This window comes from Micrasema longulum, unplaced genomic scaffold (assembly GCF_059751315.1).
Source record: "Micrasema longulum isolate JH-2025_06_02 unplaced genomic scaffold, ASM5975131v1 h1tg001134l, whole genome shotgun sequence".
NCBI lineage: Eukaryota > Metazoa > Arthropoda > Insecta > Trichoptera > Brachycentridae > Micrasema > Micrasema longulum.
Window position 1 is genome coordinate 116,020 of NW_028278322.1, and position 27,106 is coordinate 143,125.

At 35.0% G+C, this 27,106-nt stretch overlaps 3 protein-coding genes across 3 annotated transcripts in view; all 3 read right to left on the reverse strand.

The window, feature by feature from the left end:
• px (MAP7 domain-containing protein plexus) overlaps positions 1 to 27,106 on the reverse strand; it is a 191,098-nt gene that overhangs the window by 99,033 nt on the left and 64,959 nt on the right. Inside the window, exons 3-10 of the mRNA XM_088233624.1 lie at positions 24,343 to 25,250; positions 21,275 to 21,418; positions 7,917 to 8,057; positions 6,697 to 6,859; positions 5,602 to 5,722; positions 4,129 to 4,287; positions 2,459 to 2,689; positions 444 to 550 (exon numbers count right to left, since the gene is read on the reverse strand). Coding sequence (XP_088089750.1) covers positions 444 to 550; positions 2,459 to 2,689; positions 4,129 to 4,287; positions 5,602 to 5,722; positions 6,697 to 6,859; positions 7,917 to 8,057; positions 21,275 to 21,418; positions 24,343 to 25,250 — 1,974 coding nt within the window. The remainder of the gene's footprint in view (positions 1 to 443; positions 551 to 2,458; positions 2,690 to 4,128; positions 4,288 to 5,601; positions 5,723 to 6,696; positions 6,860 to 7,916; positions 8,058 to 21,274; positions 21,419 to 24,342; positions 25,251 to 27,106) is intronic.
• LOC148276879 (uncharacterized) lies at positions 1,872 to 2,113 on the reverse strand. The gene has a single exon (XM_088233627.1). It carries the CDS (start codon positions 2,049 to 2,051, stop codon positions 1,872 to 1,874), a length of 180 nt encoding a protein of 59 aa, XP_088089753.1. The 5' UTR covers positions 2,052 to 2,113.
• Positions 1,957 to 2,445, reverse strand: LOC148276880 (uncharacterized). The gene has a single exon (XM_088233626.1). The coding sequence runs from the start codon at positions 2,402 to 2,404 to the stop codon at positions 2,177 to 2,179; it is 228 nt and encodes a 75-aa protein (XP_088089752.1). The 5' UTR covers positions 2,405 to 2,445; the 3' UTR covers positions 1,957 to 2,176.

Here is a 27,106-nt window from a genome sequence, read left to right on the forward strand (position 1 = left end):
CTTTTAATTTATTTTTTTAATAATTTTATAAATACGTTATTTTTTAAAATTAATGAATAAATATGTATAAAGAGATATATAAAGAAATATATAAATAAATATATATTTAACTATTCACCAGGGCCCCGATTCCAATGGTAAGTTAACATTTATTTTCTATTTTATGTAAAAAGTAAAATTAAGTTTTCTGTATGAAAAGCAGAATGTGCATACATTTTTTTCTTCTGAACGTGTTCAATTATAGGTTACCGTCGAAGATACTTAAAATGTTCACGCAAATATCCTCATTTTCATACACAAATATCGGTTTTTCTTTATAGACAGTCGAAGATAACTCTGTTAACTTCTCATTGTGATCGGGGCCCAGCAGCAGTAAATAAATCGCTTTTTTATACGTTGTAGAAAAGTTAAAATATAAATTAAATAAAATTTGAGTAAATTACCGGAATTAGAAGCTATCGTCCGTTCGGACGTTGTGGAGGGTGGAGTGGGGATGATTCTCTCGCCATTGGCTGAACAGTTGGAGGGCATGGGGGATGGTATATTATATCTGGAACAAACAATTACTTCATTAAAATGTCGGTACAATGAGGAAGTTCAATGTTTTTTTTAAAGTGAGCAAAAAATTTTTTTTAATTTTTTTTTTAGCATATTACAACAGAGATGAAGAACATTTAAGGGAAGGTAATATAGAAGTCCAGGCATCTACATGACTTATGACCTGTCAATGGCTGGTTTAAGTGGCCACTTCACACTGTGTAACATTCACCATTCTGCCTATATTTGAACATCTATATTCCTTCAATTCTTTCATCTGTTGATGTTTGTGAAGTTAAAGAGCTGAAACCTTTATTTATGCGGGTGAGATTCATCTAATTGAATTATTACACCTACAAACTAGGCAAATGTTATTTTTTCAATTTCTTTATTTCTTCATGGACCAGGTGGATTTATCAACAATATTTTGAGTTTGTCTAAATTTTATCTTAAATGTTCTTTATCTCTGTTGTAATATGTTAATACAAACAGCTCCCCAGGGAGTTGAATCCAGTCCTTGTCTACAAAAATTTGGACAAACTCAAAATATTGTCGTTAAATTTTTATGTATTGTATTATCAGCGCTACGAAGTTTTGTATTTCTGAAATAACTCCGCGTGTGATGTCAGAGGTTCATTTCCGCTTATTCTCATTCAGTTCTTCCCATTGGTCCAGAAACGGCAAGCAGACTGGAAATCTTCCATAACTCTTATATCATAGGTTGATTCATACGAACCAGTGACGTCATTCAAAGTAGTGCATTTTGTTAAAATATTTTTTATTATTTTCTTCATACATTTTCAAGAAACTTCGCTGTACCATTTAACGCCCTAATTTTTACCCCGCGCAAGAAAACGTTTTTTGTATCCAATTTCCCGTAGGGCTGAAGTTCCTCATTCACACTGAAATGTTTACAGATTTGACGTATTATTAAAATATCTAGAGCAGGGGTGCTCAAACTTGAACTGCTGGCGATCTTCTACCTTAATATTGTTATACTACGATCGATCGACTCTGAGAGGCTGCAAATATGTGTGATGCAGGATTGTCGTCTAGGTAGGGTGTATTGTGGCATAGATATTAGTTTTCCGCGCAATATGCACGGATATTTTTTCTCTAGATCGACTCAAAAAGCACTATTGTGGGTATGACAGCAAAAGCACTCCCTCAAGTTACTCTTTAGGAATTTAAATTTCATAAGGAGTGATTTTAATGAGGATGTTCAGTGCTACGGAAATCAAATATAAAAAGTGTTTACTAGCACGTCTTTCTTTCTCTCTCCTCTCTCTCTCTCTCCTCTCTCCATTCTCTCTCTCTTCTCTCCATTCTCTCTCTCATCTCTCCATTCTCTCTCTCTCTTCTCTCCATTCTCTCTCTCTCTTCTCTCTTCTCTCCATTCTCTCTCTCTCTTCTCTCTTCTCTCCATTCTCTCTCTCTCTTCTCTCCATTCTCTCTCTCTCTTCTCTCCATTCTCTCTCTCTCTTCTCTCCATTATCTCTCTCTCTTCTCTCCATTATCTCTCTCTCTTCTCTCCATTATCTCTCTCTCTTCTCTCCATTATCTCTCTGTCTTCTCTCCATTCTCTCTCTCTTCTCTCCATTCTCTCTCTCTTCTCTCCATTCTCTCTCTCTTCTCTCCATTATCTCTCTCTCTTCTCTCCATTATCTCTCTGTCTTCTCTCCATTATCTCTCTGTCTTCTCTCCATTCTCTCTCTCTTCTCTCCATTCTCTCTCTCTTCTCTCCATTCTCTCTCTCTTCTCTCCATTCTCTCTCTCTTCTCTCCATTCTCTCGATTCTCTCTCTTCTCTCCATTCTCTCCATTCTCTCGATTCTCTCTCTTCTCTCCATTCTCTCTCTTCTCTCCATTCTCTCTCTCTCTTCTCTCCATTCAACGGCGTCTACTATCGTCTCTCCCAGTACCTGCGGTGCTCGAGCGGCACCCGGTCCGCGTCCATGGTCTCCCACTGCTGCGCCAGGTGCTGCACGCAGCGCGAGCACGCCAGCACGCGGCCCGCCGCGCCGCCCGCGCCGCCCGGCCGCGTGCCGCCCGCCAGGCACGGGAAGTGCATGGCGTGCGAGTTCATGTACTCGGCCGACGTGGACAGCCACTCCATGGACGAGTGCGGGAACGTCCCCGCGCAGATGTAGCACCTGGAAACGAACATTAAGGATCAGATATTAGAAGAATCACTTCACATCGTTCCAACAGAAGCAATATTAATGATAATTAAACTTTTTTAACAATATAGATAGTTAGGTAAATATCTAATAATTCCCACGATAAAAAGAAAATGTAAGAACTTATAAATACTCACAAAAATGCCTTTTCTGTCATGCTCCATGCGCCTGTTACAGACATTTTATTAAAATATCCTTTAATAATCCCAGATAAAATAAGTTAGATAATACCTACTCTAAATACATTAAAACATAGGGAACACTTCAAAACTCAATGCTGCAATATTAATTTAAAAAATAACGCCTGTCTTCATTCAAAGTTATATCGTAGTTTTGACACATGGCCAGAAGCAGCGCGTCGAAATAATTATAATAATATAATAGTTTATTTGTCAGTTCAGAGAACTGCTTTGAGCTGGAGACACATTGGCTTGAATTGTAAATTTTTAGAAAAGTATATAGCAACATGTGTAAGTACAAAAAATACCTGCAGTCCTTAAAATATAGCTTGATTAGAATGACAGTTGTCAGCAAAAGTGACGACATAACTTTGTAGTAAGGTCTAAGGAGTGATTTATATTGACACACGAAAAATCATTCGTATCTGGCATGTTAATTAATTTTTTTAGTACAATGCTTGACATAATAATAATTTTAATGAAATTAAAGGTAAATATAAATAATCCCTAATCAAGACCGTTTTTACAATTTTTCTGCAGTTTTTCATTTCCTCACTTTAGTGTTTTCTTCAGTTTAACACTTTTTTCGCTACTCCCTTGAGGTACTGTAAAACAGAGGTTTTACAGTACCTCAATTTTAGTAATTAATTTATCTACCACTTTATTCTAGGTGCCCTATAAAGAAAGGGTTAAACGGACATGCCAAAACTGTTTCTATTTTATTGTTATTATTATTCATGCAGGCGACCTTTGCTGGTGCGCCTATATCTCGGGTACTGCGTTTTATCCAAGTTCTTCTACCTTCAAAAACCCATCCAAACGGTTTTTGAACCGGCTGACCGAAATGGAATGGACAACGAGGCTGGCAATTTATTCCAGTCTAAACCACCCCACCGGAAATGAAGTTTCTCTAGGGTTTGAGGTAGAATAGGGGACAATAGAGCTTCCAGTTATAACCCCGTAAAGCCGTGTGTCAGGATTGAATTGATACATCTCATGCAGAGCGCAGTCGTAGTAATCATTTAGTATCTTAAGTTTCTATCAAGTCCCCTTTCTTTCATCTTTCTTTATGTAATTCCTAGTGTTTTGATTTGTATTGAAATGATTTGAACAATATTTTTACAATGCGATAGATACGGACAATCAAAATATGGTAATAATATGAACGATTAGGCGAAAAATTGAAAACCGAAGCATTTGAGTCGAAAAAATTTATCATTGATCGAGTCTCACCGATAGTTCCCGACGCCGTTCTCCTGCGCGGGGGTGTCCACCCCCATCCCCGCGCTCCCCAGGGGTGGAGCCCCCGAGGGGTTGGGGGCGTGCTCCGCCCCCCGCGCCGCGCCCCCCGCCGGCCGCGTCACCGCCGCGCCCATGTCGTACGGCTTAAATCTGCAATCATAATGGAGGATTATGATGATTACAAATGACATGACATGATTACAAAAACGCGTTCGTGACTCTATCTACAACTGGTGTTGCCATCTTGCTATTTCCCCGAAGACTTAGGCAGAGAGGAAGTAAGAGGACGGAAGGATTAGTATTACTGTTTACGCTAAAAAGATTGGCCATTTTGTGGTTTGGTGGTTAGCGTAATCGGCTCCCATGCGTAAGGTCCAGGTTTCTATCCCAAAACAGGTAAAAAAAATAGCACCCTCCCATCAAAGACTCCATTAGTCAAAAAACTGTGTTTTGAGTTACGTATGACATTTAATAGAATTTTCAGTACACTGTGCCAAACTGCCATAACCAAAAAGTTCATACAGAGTGCACAATGGGACTAACATATTTATCTGTCATAATCTGACCATTTTCTAGTAGCGAGTTATTTACAACTCATTAAAAATGGCCCTAAAAATTTAAATATTTGAGTAAATCATAACGCAAATATTTATTTTCTCGAAAATTAGTTAGTTTAATCGATTAGTAATTAGTCAAAAACCGGAATTATTTTTAATTGACATAATCAATACAGGGAATAGTTTACATTGAAGATCAGTAAAAGGATAGTTTTGTTTACATTCCTGGGTCGGAATAGGGAGTAGTTTACATTAACGGGAGTAAAGGGATTAGTTTACATATTGGCAGTCAATACAGGGAATAGTTTACATTAAAGATCAGTAAAAGGATAGTTTAGTTTACATTCCAGGGTCAGAATAGGGAGTAGTTTACATTAGCGGGAGTTAAGGGATTAGTTTACATATTGGCAGTCAATACAGGGAATAGTTTACATTGAAGATCAGTAAAAGGATAGTTTAGTTTACATTCCAGGGTCAGAATAGGTAGTAGTTTACATTAACGGGAGTTAAGGGATTAGTTTACATATTGGCAGTCAATACGGGGAATAGTTTACATTGAAGATCAGTAAAAGGATAGTTTAGTTTACATTCCAGGGTCAGAATAGGGAGTAGTTTACATTAGCGGGAGTTCAGGGATTAGTTTACATATTGGCAGTTAATACAGGGAATAGTTTACATTGAAGATCAGTAAAAGGAGGTAGTTTACATTACAGGAGAGTATATAACATTAACAGGACAAGTTTACAAGGGAATTAGTTTACATCAACAGAATTAATGCAAGGAGACATTAACATTGATAAGATTAGTTGTTTACATTGACATAACAAGTTTAAAAAAATATTGAAAAAGCACAGAGCATCAGGAGCACAGAAGGATGTTGATGACAGGTGTGGCACAGCCACTTTACCTTATATCTCTCTCCTGGGTGGGGTGTGAGGGTGTGGAAGGTAAGAGCTGCCCATTGTCTCCGTACATGGGGTACTTCAGCGGGATGCTCTTGTTGCAGGATGAACAGATCTGGACCATACCTGAAGTGTAAACACAGAAATAACAACAGTCATATAATTGTGGACCGGGAAACAGTAAAAGCACTCCATTGGCATACCCGAAAACCGTTAAAAGATATAAGGTTTTCCTATCAGTTTTTATCATACTAAAAATTTTTATTTTTTTTCGTTTTTTTACAATATAGTACATAAGAGGTAAAATAGAATATTAAAAAAATAAAGAATAAGTACGTAGCAATGAAATACATATTAAAAGAAAAAATAGTAAACGAAAAAATCCCACAAAGGCATAGTCTGTTCGTGAGTATACAAGAAATGTTTATGAATTTTTGCTCCTATAATAAATAGACACTTAGACAGGTATAATATTTTTGTGTAATATGAGAAAGAGAAAAGGAAATATTCTGTAAAAGATTATAAGGTACTTTTTTATTTTGTAGTAATTAAAAAAGGAAATAAAAAATACAAAAAAAAAAAACATAAAAATATTCCTTATTATTAAAGGGCAACAAAATATATCATAGAAAAAAAGAGTTAATATCTTTAGTTTGAATCCAGAATAGTACGTGTTTTTTAAAAGAAGGAAAATTTTGAAAGTGGGATCAATGAAATATTATCAGTAAAAAAAAAAAAAAAAAATTTTGGGCCTATAAAATATGCATGTCTTGGTGCTAGCCTCGTTTTACAATGTGGTATTTCTAACACACATTTAATTTAAAAAACCATGATTTTAATATAAGTCAACTCTACTGCTTACGTTGCTCCTTTCACGGTGAGTTTGGCAAATTACATGGAGTCATTCTTCCTCATTACCAAATTGCAATGAAAAAAAACAGTAATTTCTTTTATTTGTTAAAAGACTATTAATTAAAAAAAGACATTTTTTTAAAAAATTTATACATCGTATCTTCAGCGCCATGATTTTTTAATTTAACTCGAGTTCGTTTCCCGACATGGTTAAATTTTACTACTCGGAGAATGCAGCCAACACTCACCCTGCGGACTGATGGGACTAGCTTCGGGGAACGGCTTGTGCTGCGTGAGGAAGGGGAAGTAGGCCTCCCGTTCGGGGTTCCGACAGCAGTAGATGAGGCGAAGTGCGGAGGATGCGGCCGTGGCCCCACACACATAGCACACAAACGTGGCCTTGGAAGCATTCTGAAACATAACATTTGAATTTAGTTTATTATTTACTTTTATCACGAACGCTCGACGAACTTATAACTGTGATCAATGTTGATTTTTTGTAAATTTATTGAAATCATTTTGTTGCTAGAATCCCACTCATACATGCGCTCTGTAGCTGCAGGACATGTTGTAATCTAGCTAGGAATGCACACGATACATTGATGTTTAAAAAGCTTTGATTTAGTTCTAAAATATACCAATGTTAGTTTAGAAAAATATATTGATATAACAAAATGGCGATTTTTTTTATAGTCTTTATTCAATAAAATACACACATAATTACAATATTAATACATTATAAAAATAACACAAAGTATTTAAAAAAATAATTTTATCTCAATAAACTATTAAATAATAGTTTGTCATCGGGTGCTCAGACATTAGTTTTAATTAAGAATCAAATAAAAGAGAACAGACATAATACTGTATACATATAAAATAATGAACGTATTATATTTTGTTATGGATGCTTTGAAAAATTAAAAATATCATTAAGATAGAAAATAAAAAACTGAATAAAACCAGATAAAATGGTTTAAAATGGATTTTTTTTAAAATAGAGAAAAATAGTACAATGAAAATTAAAGAATAGCCATTTACTTAAATATATTTAATTAGTGACAGCAGAACCGAAGGGCATGTATGACAAGATGTATGAATGTGGAAGAGGCTAGGAGTGTATGCCAGGATAGACGTGTGTGGCGGTCCATTCTCTCTGCCTACCCCTACGGGGAAATGGCGTGATGGTAGTAGTAGTAGTAGTAGTATTTAATTAGTGTGTGGTCATAAATGTAATCAAAACAAGATAAAAAATAAAACAAAGTAAATTGAAAATTTAAATTCATATCTACAAAAAAAAAAAAAAATTCAAGGTACCTATTAAAATTAGGATCCCAAAAAAATTTTGTTTTTTAAAATGAAAAATATGGTACTGATGCTTAAAAAAAAATAATCAAAAATATGTTTGTTTTTATTTTTTCAATATGTAGGGTGGTGTTTACAGTTGTCGGCACTTTCTGTCCCTCACCTGATCCTGTCGCGGCGGGGGCGGCAAGGCATGCGGAGTCAGCTTCCCGCTGGCCAGGCTGACGGGGGACGGGGGCAGGGGGGAGGGGGGAGGGCGCGACCGCAGGGTGTACGCCCTTTCCGAGGGGGGGACCGCTCGCATCTGCAAAACAAAAACAAAAAACAATTAATATCAATCAGAGAGAAAGCCAGAATAATAAAGTGGGGACCACGGGCAAACAAAAGAAGTGTTGGAAGGCCACAGAAAAGATGGGTGGGCGGCATCGCTGGTAAAACATGGATGATGAAAGCGGGTGACAGGAAGGAATGGAGACGTTTGGAAGAGGCTAACATCCAGCAGTGGAGAGAATAAGGCTGAAGAAGAAGAAGAAAAAAAATTCTATCAGTTTCTAGTGCAGTTATTTGGTGCTGGTATACTGCAAGGTATAATTAAAGGCAGATTTGCCGTTTATGTTAATAAAATAAATAAATTGTTAAGAGCCAAAAAAAAATTTTGTCAACTCTTATGATGCCTTTTCAGTATTTTTTTAAGTTTTGTAATATTTTTATTACTCCGAGCGTGATATCACTAGTTGTCTTCGGCGAGTTGGCCTGATTGGTGAGATGGCTTCCCGGAAACCGGAAATCTATCACAACACTCTATCATCAGTTGATTTAGAAGAACTTGTGACATAGTCGGCAATCGGGAGCGGACACGGAATGATTTATTTATTTATTTTATTTGGGATTTTTACAGCTATTACATAAACAAAATAAGTAGAAAAATATTAACATTACTAGAGCCAATTAAAAAAATCCACTGTAAATCTAATGACACATAATATATAAGAAAAGAGTTTACGTAATTGTATGTGTGTGACGTTTGTATTCATGTGTATATGAATGTGTGTATGCGTGAATGAATGAGGGAGAGGGTACATGTGCGTGTGGGAATGAATGAGGGAGAGGGTGCGAGTGTGTGGGTGCGTAAGTATAAAAAAATAATTGTTTAAAACTTGTAATTAATAAAAATGGTACAAGGAGCTTGGTGAAAAGTTTGAAACCTTTTTGTTAAAATTTAAATTAAGAAATGTTATAAATTGTATTTTTTAAAAGTATGTTAAATAACTATTATACACTTCTGAATTAATTTAATTTTATAATAAAAATACCAGTCTTAAAGATGTTGCAAAAGCGATGAAACGGGTAACTTGTTATTTCATCTTTGTGGGTTTAAATACCACTTATCTTTTATTTTTACGATAAATCACAGAAATAAAATTTCTCTGTGGTAGAGAGGGCATACAATTATGTAAAAATATAATGTTAGACAATTGATTAAAAAATACACACCATATTTTGGTAAAACTTATGTCCACTATATGCGCAACACATCACTTCATCATTGGATAAATAAATTAATCACTTTTCAACGCCTGAACACAATAAATAATCCATGAATCAAATCACTTTAACTGTCGACATATATTTTTTAAAAAATTATTATTTTTATTTATAAATCATATTTCAAAACACCCTTTTAAATAAATATTTCAATTTTCAATGCGCCGATCATTACACCACGAGACCGACAATGGGGAAAATTATTAAGGATAAAACAGGAATCGATCTTTTATCGAGTTAACTATTGGAATATCATCAGACGATGAGGAATCTTCACTAGCTTCGTGACCAATGCCTCCCAAACCCAATTCAAATCAGTATCTATGGCTGCAGGGTGTTAATAATAATATTTGGCTGATTTATATAGCACCATTTTTGTAAAAAATCACCTCAAGGGCGCTTTACAATTGTATATCTAAACTTACATTCTAACTAAACTTAAGTGATACATTATATTTCCAGATTTAAAATTGAGGGTATGATAGTTTAAAGAAGTGGGATTTTAGTTGGGATCTGAACTGACTGGGACTGTCGATGATTCGTAAGTTTGAAGGCAATTGGTTCCAGGCAGAGGGGCCGGCGGCGGCAAAAGCACGATCTCCAAATCTAGTGTTTGGGGAGTGCCGGATTTCAACAAATTTTCCTCTTCTTGAATCAAATCCTGAAATATTCAAAGAGGAATACGAGTTTTGAGGCCTTTTCATTACCCAGCCTATTTCTAAGTTTGGACTGAACCAAGCTAAAGTGTAGTGAAGTAGTAACACTCGCTTGTCACAAGATGTCACTACTGTGTTAGTCGTGTGACGTTGGAGTGGGCGGAGCCACGTGGAACGTGGCGACCAGATAAGTCCTGAAGATGATTTCTTTATATTAAACTCTATCTCTACAATAACCATCCGTTCTTTGGCCATGATCAAGTTATTACACAAAGGATAAAAAGTATCTCTAGAGCTGCTGTTGCTGCACGAGCAGTTAATAATTGCTCATAAAGTGAAACGAAGTTGTTTTTCTCTAACAGCCAACACGTATATTCAATTCTGAACTATTTATTTAACACTTTATATACATATAAGAGTGGGCATATTGCCTTAAGGCAATTTCTTCCTACCTACCCAAACCGTTCAGTTTGAGAAAATTACATGTACATGGACATATTGAATCTTACGATTTTATACCAAATTAAAAACAAAGATTAACAAAATAAAACAAAAATATAAAAATGAACACTATACTATGAAGAGAGGAGAGGGGATGGGAAGGAAAGAAGAAGGATAAAGGAACAACTTAAATATTTAGATAGTGACATTTTAATCTTGACTTAAATAAACTATCCTAAATGTCAAAACATACAATGCGCAGGAGAGCAATTTTTTTCAATTTCACAAATGGTGCACTAGTGTAAGCGCCATGCTATTGTAAAACTTTTGAAAGCAAGAAAATCCTGTGAGGAATCCAAAGTATTTTTTAAACTTTTTTATTCATATTTTTCTCTTACAAACTATAATTAATAATAAAAATAATGTGACCTCACTGGGATTACCCGCGCCGAGGACACTTAACAATAAACTTTTTATAAATGTTTTTACTTTTGAGAATAAACAAAAAAGACTAACTTAATAAACAGAGATAATTAACAAAATATTCAAACAGTTTTATACACTACGTATTTATGTACATCTATATTATTTATATTACAAAACGCACAATGAAAATAACAAAAACCTAACATAAGCTATACACTTGCGGAGCGGTTGATTCAATATTGGTTTGGGCGAATGAGACAATCCATTTTACTTCTACCTAGCTCCACTATCCATTTTTTTATAGCCTTTTTAAACATAAGTCTTTAAGTCTTTCAAGAGTATCCTAGGGGTTTAGGATAGTTTAGATCATGGGTGGCCAACCTTTTCAGATTTTGGAAATGAGATTTCCTACTGGGCCGTACAACAAAATTTCTTCTATTATTCATTATTCAAGGCAAATAAGAAATATGTACATTTTTTAAGAAGATATAACAAAAATGAGAGTCAAACATGTTTATTAGATTAGAGTTACAATACAAAAAATAGGAATCCAAAAAATTATCATAAAATATAAACAAAATATAATAAATTTTATATACCCTAGGTATGTAAGATTATAGCAAATGGAGACAGATTAAAGCAGGTTGAAGAATTTGTATATTTGGGAAGTATGTTTACAAGAGACGGAAATGTGGATAAGTACATTGAGAGAAGGGTTAGTGCCGGAAACATAGTTAATGGTGCCTTAAAATCGATAGTGGCAAATAAGAACTTATCGAAGAAGCAAAATTGGCAGTACATAACGAAGTTCTGGTACCAACCCTTATGTATGGTAGTGAAGCGTGGTGTTGAAAAAAGAAGGATGAAAGTAAACTGAATGTTGTCGAAATGCGATCTCTCAGGCGAATGTGTGGTAAGATTATGTATGATAGGTGTACAAATGTCGAAATTAGAGCAGAGTGAGTGCAAGGCTGAGATAAGCATTATCGACAAAATTAAGAAAGGGCTCTTACGATAATTTGGTCGTGTGGAGCGGATGAGTCATGAAAGAACGGCTAAAAGATGTTATAGTGCAAGTGTGCCTGGACGTAGAAGCCGAGGAAGGCCGAGAAAGATACTTCCATAATATGGGATATGATACAAACTATGCACGATGGAATGTTCTTTTGGTGGTTTTATGTACACCATTAAATCGCCCTTGGTGTATATTTATACGAAAACGGCGCTACATACATTATCAATAGAAATATTTTATTTTTTTTTGCATAATATTTTTTTAGATGAATGATTTTGAGTTTTTGGCATTTAGTATGAACGGAAATTATTGAATAACTAAAAACAGTATTGCATTTTTGGCATTTAAGATTATATAGAAAGGGAATTTCACAGAGAATCATATTCTGTAAAAAAGAAAGCATAAAAAAAACTGGCATTAAGGATAGTTCAGAATCGAATAGACGAACAGTCAATATCTGTGGTCAAGAGATTTCTACAATACCAAGGGCAATGTATTTTGAAAATGAGTTCCAAACATATAAGAAAGAAAACATTGGTGAAGTCATCATAACATTTCGAGAACAGAAATTAAGACATCATGATGAATGAATCGACAAACATTATAAAAGCTGTTTAGATATAAAAGTAGCCATTAAAAGATTAAGAGCATAATACTACTGATGATAAATATGCTATCAACCTAATTAGCGTTAAGATTGTAATTCTTTGTAAATATTTACATGATTTAAACTGTTTTGCAAAGTTGTGTACATACAAAAAATACATAAATATTTATAAAGCGAATGATACAGAACAATCTGTCCAACTGACATAAAATCTGAATGACTTTAAAACTAGGTGACATAAAAACAGAATGACCTCAAGACGAGTTGACATCAAATATAAATGACTTTATGACCAGGAAACATAAAAAATTTAATGCCTCAATATTAGTTGACATAAAAAATCAATAACTTCGAGTTTGTGTTTTACAATATTGTGTTAAAAAAAATCCAAATGTTTCATTCATTTTTAATACATGTTTTTTTTTAAGTTAATGAAAAAACATATTACAACAGAGATGAAGAACATTTAAGAGAAGGTAATATAGAAGTCCAGGCATCTACAGGGCTTATGACCTGTCAATGGCTGGTTTAAGTGGCCACTTCACACTGTGTAACATTCACCATTCTGCCTATATTTGAACATCTATATTCCTTCAATTCTTTCATCTGTTGATGTTTGTGAAGTTAAAGAGCTGAAACCTTTATTTATGCGGGTGAGATTCATCAAATTGAATTATTTCACCTACATACAAGGCAACGCCTGAAAATATTATTTTTTCAATTTCTATACTTCTTCATGGACCAGGTAATTTATCAACAATATTTTGAGTTTGTCCAAATTTTTGTAGACAAGGACAGGTCATAAGCCCTGTAGATGCCTGGACTTTTATATTACCTTCTCTTAAATGTTCTTCATCTCTGTTGTAATATGTTAATATAAACAGCTCCCCAGGGAGTTGAATCCAGTCCTTGTCTACAAAAATTTGGACAAACTCAAAATATTGTTGTTAACGAAAAAAGATTACAATTTCAGTTATGCAGTTTTGTATAAAAAATAAAACCTTCCATTGAATAAACAGTGCGTAGAATTAATGGCAATTTTTTTAGTAAAAAAAAATAGTTCATTTAAGACAATAATCCCAGGGTACGCGCCCTTGAGGTATTATATTACGAAAATGGCGCTATATAAGTTATCCATAATTATTATTACTACGTATTCTGATGGGAAGTTAAAATTTATCTTCAATTTTATCTACAAAGTAAAATTAAGTTATCTATATGAAACATAGAATTTGTTTACAATATTTTTTTCTAAACATATTCAATTACTGGTTACCGACGAAGATACACACTTTCGTACATAAATATCGATACTAGTTTATACCGTCTCAGTATATACCGATGAAGAACGAAGGAAGTTAACAGAGTTATATTCGACGGTCTATAAAGAAAAATCTATATTTGTGTACGAAAATGAGTATATTTGCATGAACATTTAAAGTATCTTCATCGGTAACCTATAATTGAACGTAGTTATGCAGAAAGCAGCCAGTCCACAATTTAAAAAAAATCATAAAAAATCATATTGGTGTTATCGGGTGCAGCAAGGTCAATTCTAAGTTCTGCTAAAAACAGCCAGGCCGCTTTCATACACAAAACTGTAATAATAACCTTTTGAAAATAGTGCCGATCACAAAAACGGCATTTCTCAATTTGCAAAAAACACCCACAGCACTAGAAAAATCTTACGGTACTTTAAAAGTTATTAAAACTGGTAAATACGTAAATAGATTCTTGTTTATAATGTTTAAAAAAAACTAATGTATTCATTGTTTATCATTTGTCAAAGTCAAAATCATTCCAACTGTTGTGTAGATTTGATTATTCACTATTTTTACAAATGTGCTATTATCTCAGTTTCACTTTTCTATGGCTGGCTGCTTTCTGTATAACTACGTTCAATTGAACATGTTTAAAAGAAAAAAATGTATGCGTATTCTGCTTTTCATACAGAAAAATTCATTTTACTTTGTAGATAAAATTGAAGATAAATGTTGACTTCTCATTGTAATCGGGGCCCAGATTTGGCAGGCATACCCAGTAGAAGTATTTATTTTGTCAATAGATGCTGTTGTCATGCCGCCTGCGTGTGGTTAGCACCTATTATCAACAAACGCTATAATTTAAAAATCACTACAGCTGCCTTGCTTCTTATGAGTTAAATAAACAAATAACTCAGCTATCACTTGTGCCTATATGGTACCACGTCGCAGAACTCATCTATCGTGAACCATTTATGATAGTGGGTATGTCGTCAGGTTTCCCCTTCCACACCTAAAGGTGCATGGGGCAATGCATTGGTACACCAATTGCAGTGTCATGTCACATCTTGATCATTTTGTTACATGAAAGTAAGAAATCTTACGCTTCAAGTACCAATCCAGGGACTATGAAATATTCTAGTGTGAAAACCCCCTTTAAAATAAATATTTCGTATTAGCCATGTCGGTAATCGAACCCGAGACCTCTTGCACGGTAGGTGAATGCGCTGACCATTACACCACGAGGCCGAGGCGCGAAGTATTGTATAGGAAAAACAACGCAAATATGTGGTAAAGTGTGGATCTCTGATCTGGGCACCCCACGAATTGAAGTACTCACTTATGCTGGAGATGGTTCAGAAGAAATTTCTGAGGTATCTTTACTTAAGGGAGTGCGGATATTGGAGTGCGTGGTTGTACCCGTCTAACTTCATACTGGGAATGCTTGGCTACAATAGTTTGGAGAAAAGAAGAAATGCATACTTGCTTATGTATTTTTTCCGATTGATCCGTGGTATTACGATCAACATAGGTGTAACGGAGAGTATTTTTCTTTATGTTCCTAATGACTACCTTAGACATAGACAGCTTAAGCTGTTTTATCTTCCTGCTTGCAGAACCAACCTGCCGATGGTAATGCCAGTAGGAAGAGCGATGTCTTACTCAACCGTATCTCTTCGGATATTGACATCTTTCATATTAGTGAAAAAAAGTTCAGAGAGGATAGCATTTTTTATCTACAATTGCTGGGTATTTTACCATTTTTGTATATTTAAATTTTAGTATTATTTTTTTTGTTTTATGAATGCATTGAACTTTTTTGTAATGTACATAAACGTTTTTAAAATAAATAAATTGAAATTGAAATAAAGCCATGTACAACAGGTGCACAAATGTCAAGATTCCTACATTATTGAAAGCCGAGATAAGCATTGTCGACTAAATCAAGAAAGGAGTTCTGCGTTGGTTTGGACATGATGAGCAAACGGACAGCAAAAGAACGGCTAAAGAGATTAACGATGCGAATGCGGGCGGATGCAGAAATCGAAGAAGGCCGGGAAAGAGATGGCATGACCAAATACTCGAAGATGGACATGTCAAACGTCGGAATAATCAACACGAGAAGATGCATGAATGTAGAGAAAGCGAGGTCTGTATGTAAAGACAGAGATATTACGTTCTATCCTCTGCCTACCCTGGTTCGTTATTTTGCAATTAATAAATAAACTTCCAAGAGAATTATCTCTACGACAAACCGTTGTGTCAATACCAAAAAAGAAACAAGTAATGATATTCCAATAATATGCATATCACGAAAGCACACAATACGATCTTTACACAGTATACACTGAACTTGATAAAAATACTATTGCAAATCACTCGCAATAGCGTTCGCACTAATTATAGAATGTTCAGTTTGACGATCACATGTTAAGGTCAAGTTGTAAGGCCGAGAGGACCGCGTACATGTTTCCAGCGGAACTTCTCCACAGTAACTGAGGTGAAGCGCGGCTCGCGTAAACATCCCGGCCTTTATCTCTGTTTGAGGACAGATTAGCATGCTGTTACCGACACGAGCAAACGTCGCGTTGAATGGGGCTCGGCACCACTAAAGAACGTGTTTTTGAAACACCAACAGAGATAAAATTAAATCTAAACAATATAATTGTATAAATGTATTTTTGGAATCAGATTGGGTATTCCAATAGGTCATAGTTGACCCATTATCGATTTGACCCGTCAACAAAACGAGGAAACAAAGGTAACAAAATAAAATCAACAATGTTTTGAGTTTGTCCAAATTTTTGTAGACAAGGACTGGATTCAGCCTCCTAGGGAGCTGTTAATATTAACATTTTACAACAAAGATGAAGAACATTTTAGATAAGAGAATATAGAAGTCTAGGCATCCAGTGCTCATGACCTGTCATTGGCTGGTTTAAGTGGCCTTAAATTACGGGTTTTTAAAATTGTAAATAAAGAAAACAATAAAATAAAATAAAATACACACTTTTTTTTCATATGAGGCATCTTTAGCAGATAAAAAACAATAATTGACAGAATTTCGGATACCACTAAACATACAATTTATCAGTCTGTTGAAATTGAATCTATTAAGAAAATACAATAATAAAGATATTAATTACTTTTAATTAAGAAATATTATAACAGAAGATAAAATATGCTAATCCAGAAATTTCCAATTCATCTTCTGATAAGCGTTGATTGGAAGAGAGATACAAAAATATGAAAATAAGAATTATAAAAAATGTTTGTTTTTTATACCCAACTTTGAAGTATTTAGAACTATGTATCAGTAGCAAACGGTGACTTTTTTTATAGGTAAGCTATACTTTTTTTTTCATAATTTGTACCTGCATGTACATACATACACATAAGTAATAAAGTTTATACAGGTACACGGATTCTTTGTCTATGGTTTTGTGTCAAAACAATTTCATCTCTCCAGCTCCAGTTACACCTGCTGGCAACAGAAGACGAAATACCTACTTATTTTTAATTAAAATAATTATTACTAATAATCCAACAAACAAAAATTAATAACTTTGCAAAATATGTAGGTATATACTCCAGTACTACAGTACATGCATGCAAAAGTTTTTTTAAAAAAAGTTAAAAAATAAGTATAATAAAATAATTATATTCGTAATTCCTTTTTGTTTGGCACTGATTGAAAATACTGTATATATTTTTTGTAATTTACATTTTATACTAAAAATATTTACTAATTAAAAATATAATAAATATATTATTGTAAGATGTCACTCCCCATTAAGTGAACAAAAATTGTTTTTGTCTTTTATGTAATGTCTAACGTTAATGTATATTTTTTCTGAAAAACTTAAAAAAAACAATAAGATTAGATTTAGATTTATTTAGTTATGCCAACAAAATACATCGTTTTAACTTTACATAACATAACAATAACATTCATTAAAAATATTCGCAATAATATTGTAACAAAAAGTCACACGACCGTCATGGCCGCCGCGCCGTCAGCTGCGTTTCCTTCGAAACCAAAAAATGAATAATGCAAGAAATTGACGACACTGAGCGAGGCGCCACTAGCTAAAACGCGCAGATGAAAAAACTGGCGTCATATGTCAACAGAATACTATCAAACGAAAATGGTCTTTAAGAAATAATGTTCGAAATGCTCCTCTCCAATAGAGAAGCTTCAAATAATATCTGTAATCTGCTAGTGAACTCGGCAAGGAAAATATACATACATGGTTTTTGGATGTTAAAATACAGTTTACATTTTGTATTGAGAAATAAGCTGCAATGATCGGGAACGGGCAATGCGCTGGGTGCTTGTATTAATTTTTTGAGGAAGATATAAACGGTGACGTTAATTTATAATAAATATAGATTATTTTATTTACTCTCCCATAGTTAAAACTACTATAACACACTATTATTGATAGTTAAATATAATGGTAAGCTGCGCATAATCGATTATATGGATAATTGATTTTTTTTGTTAATTTTCAATAATCTTTGCTGTAAAATTTAAAGCTCTAATTTTTACCGCATGTCAGAAAACATTTTTTTTTATCCAATTTCCAGAAGGGCTGAAAGCCCTCATTAGTTATCAACTATCCAAACCGTCCAGGCGCTCAGCTGCAAGACTTGTTGAAATCTAACTTCCATTTTTATAAAATTGTTTTTTTTTTTTTAATTTAAAAATATCACTAAAACTCTAAACTTCATTGTCAAATAAAAAAAAAAAATGTAAACAGGGGCTAGATTTCTTATTGTCCATGTGCTCTGTAGCTGCAAGACGTGCTGGGATATTTATTTATTGTACAGCGCCCTTGGGGTGACTTTCACAAAAACGGCGCCATATAAATTATCCAAATATATATACACAGGGTGTTCTTTAAATCCTGTCACATCCGAAACCACGATGATCAGTATGGGCAAGAAGACAAATTAGCACATTTAAAAAATATTTAGAACAAAGAAAAGTTTAAAAAATAAAATATTAAAAAAAAACAAATGGTTGCTTACTTTTGCAGGGGAGAAGTGAGGGGAGCGCGGCGCACTATCAGGGTCTCCCCTGCAGAAGTAAGCAACCATTTGCTTTTTTGCTATTTTATTTTTCAAAATTTTATTCGTTTTAAAAAAATATTTTAATGTGCCAATATGTCTTCTTGCTCATACTGATCATTGTGGTTTCGGATGTGACAGGGTTTAGTGAGCACCCTGTATATAATAAACATAAGAAATACAGGAATATTATAAGGAAGCTTGTATAATTTTTAGGTTTCATTTTTGTTTTATAATCTTGGGTAAAAAAAAAAATGTTTTAAAAAAAAAACAAAAATGCTATTTTTGCACATATGTGTGTTAATAAAGTAAAATTTATTAAAATAAATGGTAAAAAAACAAAGTTGCTTTATTTTAATTCTAGTAAAAATTTTAAAATAATATTCCGACAAGACATAAATATATTATTTATTTATCGAGAGGGTATCTCAAGATTGACCTGAGGGTTATCGGAAATAACTGAAAGTCAAATTTCCATAACTGCTTTGTTTGGACAAGTGGTTCACACATTTAACGGAGTGAGTGCAAACCTAACTAGATATATTTAGTGCTCATTATGGACGGTCCAATAATTGCTTTCAGGATTGATACTTTAGCGTGTCCGGCCGCGTTGATTTTTACAGTGTTTGCCCGGCCAATTGTCACAGGGAAGAAATTCAATCTGCAAAGAATCAAACCGAGGCAAAAATATGCATAATATTTGCCTAATTTACAGTTTTTTACTATCCGAGAGCAGCCCTTTAGTCGGAAGCACTCATCCAGAGTTCAGATTCATTTCACACAAAACTGTAATGTAGAGTTTTTAAATTTTTATTTATTTATTTGTAAACGCCCAGAGGGCTCTTGTAATATTCAGTTAAAAAGTACATAAAGTACTATAGCAATTGATATAAAATAGAATCATGATTATTTCATTGAATATTTTGATGATTATTATTAGAAAAAAGAAAAAGGAAATAAAGTAAAGACGAATAGAAATTAAAAACACATTAAAAAGAGGAGAACTCTGAAAATTTGTGATGTTTTTTTTTAAAGTTTGTACAATAGGCATATTGACAATGATATTATTAATTGAATGAGCATTCACTTTGTAAAACTTCATTATAAATTATTGTGAAAATAAAACTTTGTTATTAGTTTTACACAATTTATATTATTTTACAAGAACACTACTATAGTATGGGAGAGCACTCCTCCCATCAACGGGTGATATAAAACTAATATAGTAAATACAGAATATTGTTCACGGCGTCATTATAGAACCTTAACAAAAAACCAACAAATTAATCAGTGAAACCTAAAGAAGGGTGGTTATTACTCTTATCTAAGGTGTTAATTTTTATTTATTTGACACTTTTTATACATATACAACATATATGCATATAAGGGCGGGCATATTGCCTTAAGGCAATTTCTTCCCACCTACCAAACCGTTCAGTTTGACAAAATTATAAAAACATGGACATGGCTTGCTTCGAAAAATAGCGTGGATGCTCGGACTAGAGAGAGATAATTATTCTTATGCTGAAATAGAGTCAATGTTAAATATTTCTAGTCTACAAAAACGTAGAACTAATATTGACTCCATATATATGTTCGGCATACTAAATGGTATAATCGATGTTCCATCATTACTGGGACAAGTAAAATTCAATATTCCGACTCGTAGATTGAGAAACAATGAAGTACTGTTCATCGATCAGCGTAGAACAAACTAAGGCCTAAATTCTCCAATGACCCGCCTTTGTCGTATTGTTAACTCAAGACGGGATCTGGGCTTTTTCGGTTTAAGTTTACAACGATTTAAACGAGCACTAAATAAATAGTCCAGATCTTGTCTCGATGTCCCTTATGTTTGTCAATGCTTCTTTCTTTTTTTAAAAATGTTTTAAACTATTCTTTTATTGTAATATTTAAACCTTATAAATTGTATACATGGACAATGTCCGTTAATAAATAAATAAATAAATATTGAATCTTACAATTTTATACAAAAATTAAAAACAAAGATTAACAAAATAAAAATATATATAAAGAAAAATTAACACTATACTATGAAGAGAGGAGAAGGGATGGGAAGGAAAGAAGAAGGATAAAGGAACAATTTAAATATTTAGATAGTGACATTTCAATCTTGACTTAAATGTCTCTAACATTGGTGGGTAGATTATTCCACAATCGAGCGGCTACTACTATGAAAGAGGAGGCAAGAAAATTAGAGCGATGACAGGGTATTAAAAGGGTTCTTTCGTTACTAGAACGAAGAGATAGTCCGTGTTGTGAAAGAGGTTGGGTGAGCTCTCTCAGATAAACAGGCGTAGTGGGATTATTTAGAATATTGTGAAGAAGTGATAGAATGTGAATGTTTCTTCTATGCCTGATACTGAGCCAGTGTAGTTGCGTGCGATACTCGGTTATGTGGTCAAATTTGCAAAGATATACCATCAGTTAAAATACGTATTAATTGACAATGTAATTATTATATCAGACTCAAACCTGAAAGTTGTGCCACTGTTGCAACAGATGATGCTGGCACGCGACGCAGGCTTGTATGAGGCCCTGGGCATCCTTGGGCCGGGATCTGGCCGGTCGGGGATGGTGCTCATTGAAGATCGGAAAGAACGGCTGATTCTTTGATGCCTGAAATTTTAAACAAAATTATTTGAAGGTTGTAAAATTAGTAAGCGTCGTAATAAAGTTGAGCTGCAAGAAAAAGAAAATTAGACAATGGAATACCACTTTTCAATAATATAAATACAACACAGTTCTGTGTGTGAAATAAAACCAGAACCCTGAATGAGTTTTTTTGACAAATCCCTAATCCCTGAAACCGAGTGGAGATGAGTCAGCCTTAAGGTCCATCACAGTTCTAGTTTATTGTAGTATAATTTAGTGAATACATATTATTGGATGGCAGGCAGGTATATTGATATTAATTTAACCTGTACATCTGTTTGTATCCTAAATAAATAAAATATCTGCGGTAGGTTACGGCGTAGTAAGTCATGTGCCGGAGTGTTACTTTACAGATAAGATTTGCAAAGGTTACGCAAACAGAAAATGTAGTTACTCTCCAGTTATGAGTGTAAACAAAAACAAAAAACAAGCGAATACCGATCAAACTTAATATCTAACCCTGCTCACGCCGGAGTTCTGATGCCGACCCTGATGTATGGGAGCGAAGTATGGACTTGGAAAAACAGGGATGAAAGTAGGCTGATTGCTGTCGAAATGCGGTCTCTCAGGCGAATGTCTTATAAAACTGTGAGACGTCGAGATCCGAACATTACGCGAGGCCGAGATAAGCATTACCGACAAAATCAAGCAAGGAGATCCGCGATGGTTTGGACATGTAGAGCGAATGGACAGCGAAAGAACGGCTAAAAAGATTAACGATGCGAATATTTAAGGATGCAGAAATAGTGGAAGACCGAGAAAGACATGGCATGACCAAATTCAACAAACACTCGAAGATGGACATGAAGTCGGAACAATCGGCGCGCATACATGGGAAGACGTATGAATGTAGAGGAAGCGAGATCTGTATGTAAAGACAGAGTGATATGGCGTACTATCCTCGCTGCCTATCGTTACGGAGAAACATTCTCCGTCGAAATGCGTATGGAATTTGCGATTGGTTACTAACTTTTTTGTTATAAACGATAAATTGTGTGATTTTTTTGGTTAAAAATGAAAGTTTCCATTCAATCCTGTTTTTAAAGAGTTATTTTATCATTTCTGTACGTAGTTCTGTAGCTTTTTGTACACATTTATGTAAAAAAATGTTTTTTGTTCAAGGTTGAAAACTACAGGAGAAATTTTTCCAGCGCTTTGTACAAAAGATACTTTGCGGTTTCGGGCTCTTTCTGTTGGATAACATGTTATAATTTGATTATTTATTGCTTTCATTGTACTCTTTAATTATCTTTTTTTTGAAGCGCTGAAGCTAGAGATACCATGCACTCTAAAGATGTAATAAGGTGAACAAAATTATTCCCGTAAAAAGAAAATTCATCACTAAATTGTATTATGATTTGTACTGCACCCGTGTTTTTTTTAAAATTCAATTCAACGAATTAATTTTTAAAATAACATGCACATAACAAATTAAAATTGAAGGCGTACATATTATAACAAGAAAAAAATTACATCAAAGAGACTTTTGTCAAAGTAGTAGGAGAATCCTGCTCCGGAAAATCCCTTCGGATACATGGAACAGATCAACACCCAGAGCGATGTAGTTCAGCAGAGCGGTAGCCCTTCCAATGGCAGGTTGGTCCTGTATATCGGAATAAGAACAATCTATGCTGACGCTGTCTTAGGTAATTATCGGGAACATACAAACCAATGCTTAACATAATATCAGGATTATCGACCATACTGCGCAACAATCGATAAAGATGTGTAGTCAAATACACATTTCTTCTAGTCTCCAAACTGTTGTAGCCGAGCATACCCTGGAGAAACTCGGTCGGGTAGAGCCGAGGATAATACCCGCACTCTCTCATGTAGAGATATCTCAGAAACTTCTTTTGGATTTTCTCTATCATAAGAGAGTACTTCAGTTCATGTGGCCCCCAAATCATCGAGCCACTCTCGAGTCTACTTCTAAAGAGTTCTCAGTATGCACCTATGCATGCTTCATCAATCAAATGGAAATCTTGTTTTTCAGAAATTTATTAAAATACGAGTCTTTTTTTTACACATTCATTTAGATTTAGGATTTATCATGAATAAACATATTATTTTAGCATTTTTTAAATGACTAGTTTTGAGAGCAGTTAAAGGGTTGACTCAAGAGCATTTGTTATCTCTAGTAGAATAACTATAAATAACACATTTGAGTTCGTTTCATAGTACATGAGCAACTATGAGGAAATGTTTAGTGATACAAAAATAAATAGCAAATTAACGAAACAAATGTGATTTTACAACATATAACTAATGCATCAAATTCCATATGAAGGGAAAAAGATACAACGGATGGTTGGCAATTTTTATGTGTTTTAAAGGAAACCTGAGGGCTATTGCTTCTGTATTAAGACAGCACAGCACGTGTTAGGGAAAATAGATCATACACATCGTGGTTTGACATTCATAAAGGAGTCAAGCAGGGATGTGTGATGTCACCATGGCTGTTCAACGTGTATATCGATAACTGTATGAAAGAACTGAAGAGCTTAAGAATGGAAGCAGAAATGGGTGATTTAACTATCAATTGTCTTTTGTATGCTGATGATGCTGTGCTTCTTGGGAACAAAGGTCTACGATTTATGCGAGGGAAGCGATTTGATGCTGATGAATTTCGGTAAATCGAATGTGATGGTTTTTGAAAGAAATTAAAGTATTACTAAATGTGAAATATATACTAAAACAAGTAGAGAAATTTGTGTATCTGGGAAATATGTTTACTAGGGATGGAATAACTGAGAAAGTTATTGAAAGGAGGGTGAGTGCCGGGAACAGCGTTAACGGGGCACTTAAATCAACCTTGGTAAATAAATGTTCGACTAAATCACTATATTAGTGTTTCAAATATTAATTTTAGAGTAATGCTAACTTACATCTTTGGGTTCCTTGGTATTGAGATTGCACAGCGAGCCTCTCTTGTACTCGTCACCGCACACGTAACAAACTTCCGTCACCGAGTTCTTGTCCGGCATGGACAGGTCCAGAATGTCCCGGTCCGAGCTCGAGTTGGAATTCCCCGAGTACACAGAGTGCGAGCTCTTGGCCGAATCCAGGTAGCCGCTCGGCTCCGACAGGCTCGAGTGCTGCGAGCCCAGAGATATAACGTTTGTCTCCTTGGGGATGTTCCGGAGGTCTAAAACTCCGTCGACAGGGTCCATGGGGATGTTTGCGGAGAGGAGGTGTGATTTGAGCGGGATCGGATGCGATTTGCCGTCGTACTGTTTCGAGTGCGCGATCTTATCGGCGACGGGCGGTACGCTGATGTGTCCTTTGACGATCGTGCGTTGTTCGTACCGCGAGTTGGGCGTCGCGTTATATTTTGGGTGTTCTTGCAACCGCGCCGCGTCGTTCGATTTGATCTCCGGGGCCGACGCGTTGAGCTCGCTGACGGTTTTGACTTTGGTCGGGTAGTGGTGGGGCGTCGTCGCGTAGTTCAGCTGGTGTTCGTACTGCGATCCCGTCATCTTGATGTCTTGGTAGGGCTTGGTGGGCGGGTACTGGTGGTAGGCGGGCTCCATCTTGTCCTTGGGCTGCGCGATCCTCTCCTGCGCGCTCCTCTCCTGGTGGTAGCGCGCGGGGGCGGGGTAGTGGCGGGCGGGGTCAGGGGCGCGCGGCGGGCGGCGGGGGTTGCGCGGGTGGTCACGGGAGGAGGGGCGCGCGGCGGGGGACGGCGAGGGAGAGGGGGAGGGCGCCGCCGGAGAGGGGGGCGGCTGGTTGGACCCCTCAGAGTTGAGTCCGAGCATCTGGGCAGCGTACTCGCCCTGGAAGGACATGTCCGCACCTAGAAAATAAGAACAGAAATTTTTTTAATTCTTTTGATCACAGACAATTTGAAAAACAGTGATTTTCTAACATATTACAATTGTTTATAATTTATTATTTATTTTATGTGTATAATTTATTTTATGTTATTTGTTATATCGCACAGAGGCACGCCTTACATGTTGGTCCAAGATCCTTCAATCTTCTAACTAAGGAATTACAGAACATTAAATCACCGGTACAGTTTAAAGTAGGTTTGAGGTCTTGGATTAGCATGGAATGAACAGATAGACACCTTTTTAAAAATAAAAAAATTAAATTAAAAATAAAATGCATACTGCAAATAAATCCTGTTTTCATAATATCAGCCATATGTTAATTTTGTTTTTCTTTTCTTTTCTTTTCTTTTCTTTTCATGGTCATGTCATGCCATATTTATATGCTATAAACTTATTAATAATTAAAAAAGGAATGGCCCACGCTCAGACACTGAAGTCCTTGTGGGCATTTTTTCCAATTTATGTTACAGCTTAATTGTAAGATGTATTTTTTTAAAGTGTATTTTTGTAATTAAAATTCTATGGAAAAATAAACAAATAGAAATAATAATAATTATACTTGATCTATTTTTAAACTGTATATTGTTAAGAGTCCTCTGGGCGTTTTTTAAATGAATACAGAGGTTCCACCGAGTTATCATTAAATTAATGCTGATTCTATAAATATGCGAAAGGGAATATTACTGAGAAAAGGGGGTGAAATATTTAACAGGTCATTTTACATAATATTGTATTGCTCGCTTGTAATGCGATATTAATGATAAAAGGCATTCTGAGAATTAGCCAAAACAGGGGGAAAAGTCATAAATAACACCTTCTATACGAGCGTAATTGGTTATGTAAACTTCTCTGGCATTGCAATTAGAATGTTGTATTAAACAAAATTAAAATCAAACAACAGGTGAATTTTGGTCAAGGTACAATACAATCATTCAAATTGATAAGAGTGGTTATCGAACTATAATTTTATTAGTCAATCGACAAATTGTGGATTGTCATAATTAAAAATTTCTAATACTAAAAATAATCTATTCAATTTAACTTTAAGTTGTTAAAAAATAATACTGTTATGAGTCTTATTCTGTCTTCATTGGAGAGACGTAGAACTGAGATAGACCTTATATGCATTTTCAAAATACTTAATGCTATAAGTGATGTCCCATCTCTGTTGCAATCAATTTCTTTTCATGTTCCCAACCGTGTCACCAGAAGTCAAAATCTGCTATTTATAAAATCTTCTAAGAGCAACTTTGGTTTTCATGCCCCAATGTCCAGAATGTGTAGATTAGTCAATTCATCACACGACTTGGAATTTTTTGGGATAGATCTTCCGGCTTTTCGTAGATCTCTTCGCGACTAAACAGTGTGGGATGAAGTTGGATTGGCATGGTTTAGCTCAAAGTTTTTGATCTTTTGTTTTTTTAATATATTGTATACTATTATGTTGACGGGTGCAGAAATAGAGGAAGACCGAGAAAGACATTGCATGACCAAATCTAACAAATACTTGAAGATGGACATGTCAAAAATCGGAATAATCGGCGCGCGTGCATTAGAAGATGTATGAATGTAGAGGAAGCGAGATCTGTATGCATAGATAGAGTGATGTGGCGTTTTATCCTCTCTGCCTACCCTTACGGGGAAACGGCGTGATGGTTTGTTGTTGTTGTTGTCAAATATGACCGGGAATTCGTAATTCAAAAGAACCGCACTCAAGATATTGATAATTTTTAAGGTTGGTGGAACTGACATAGATACACGTGTCAATTTTTAGTGCGATCTGTCAAGTAGTTTGTTTATGGCAGCTCTGTATATA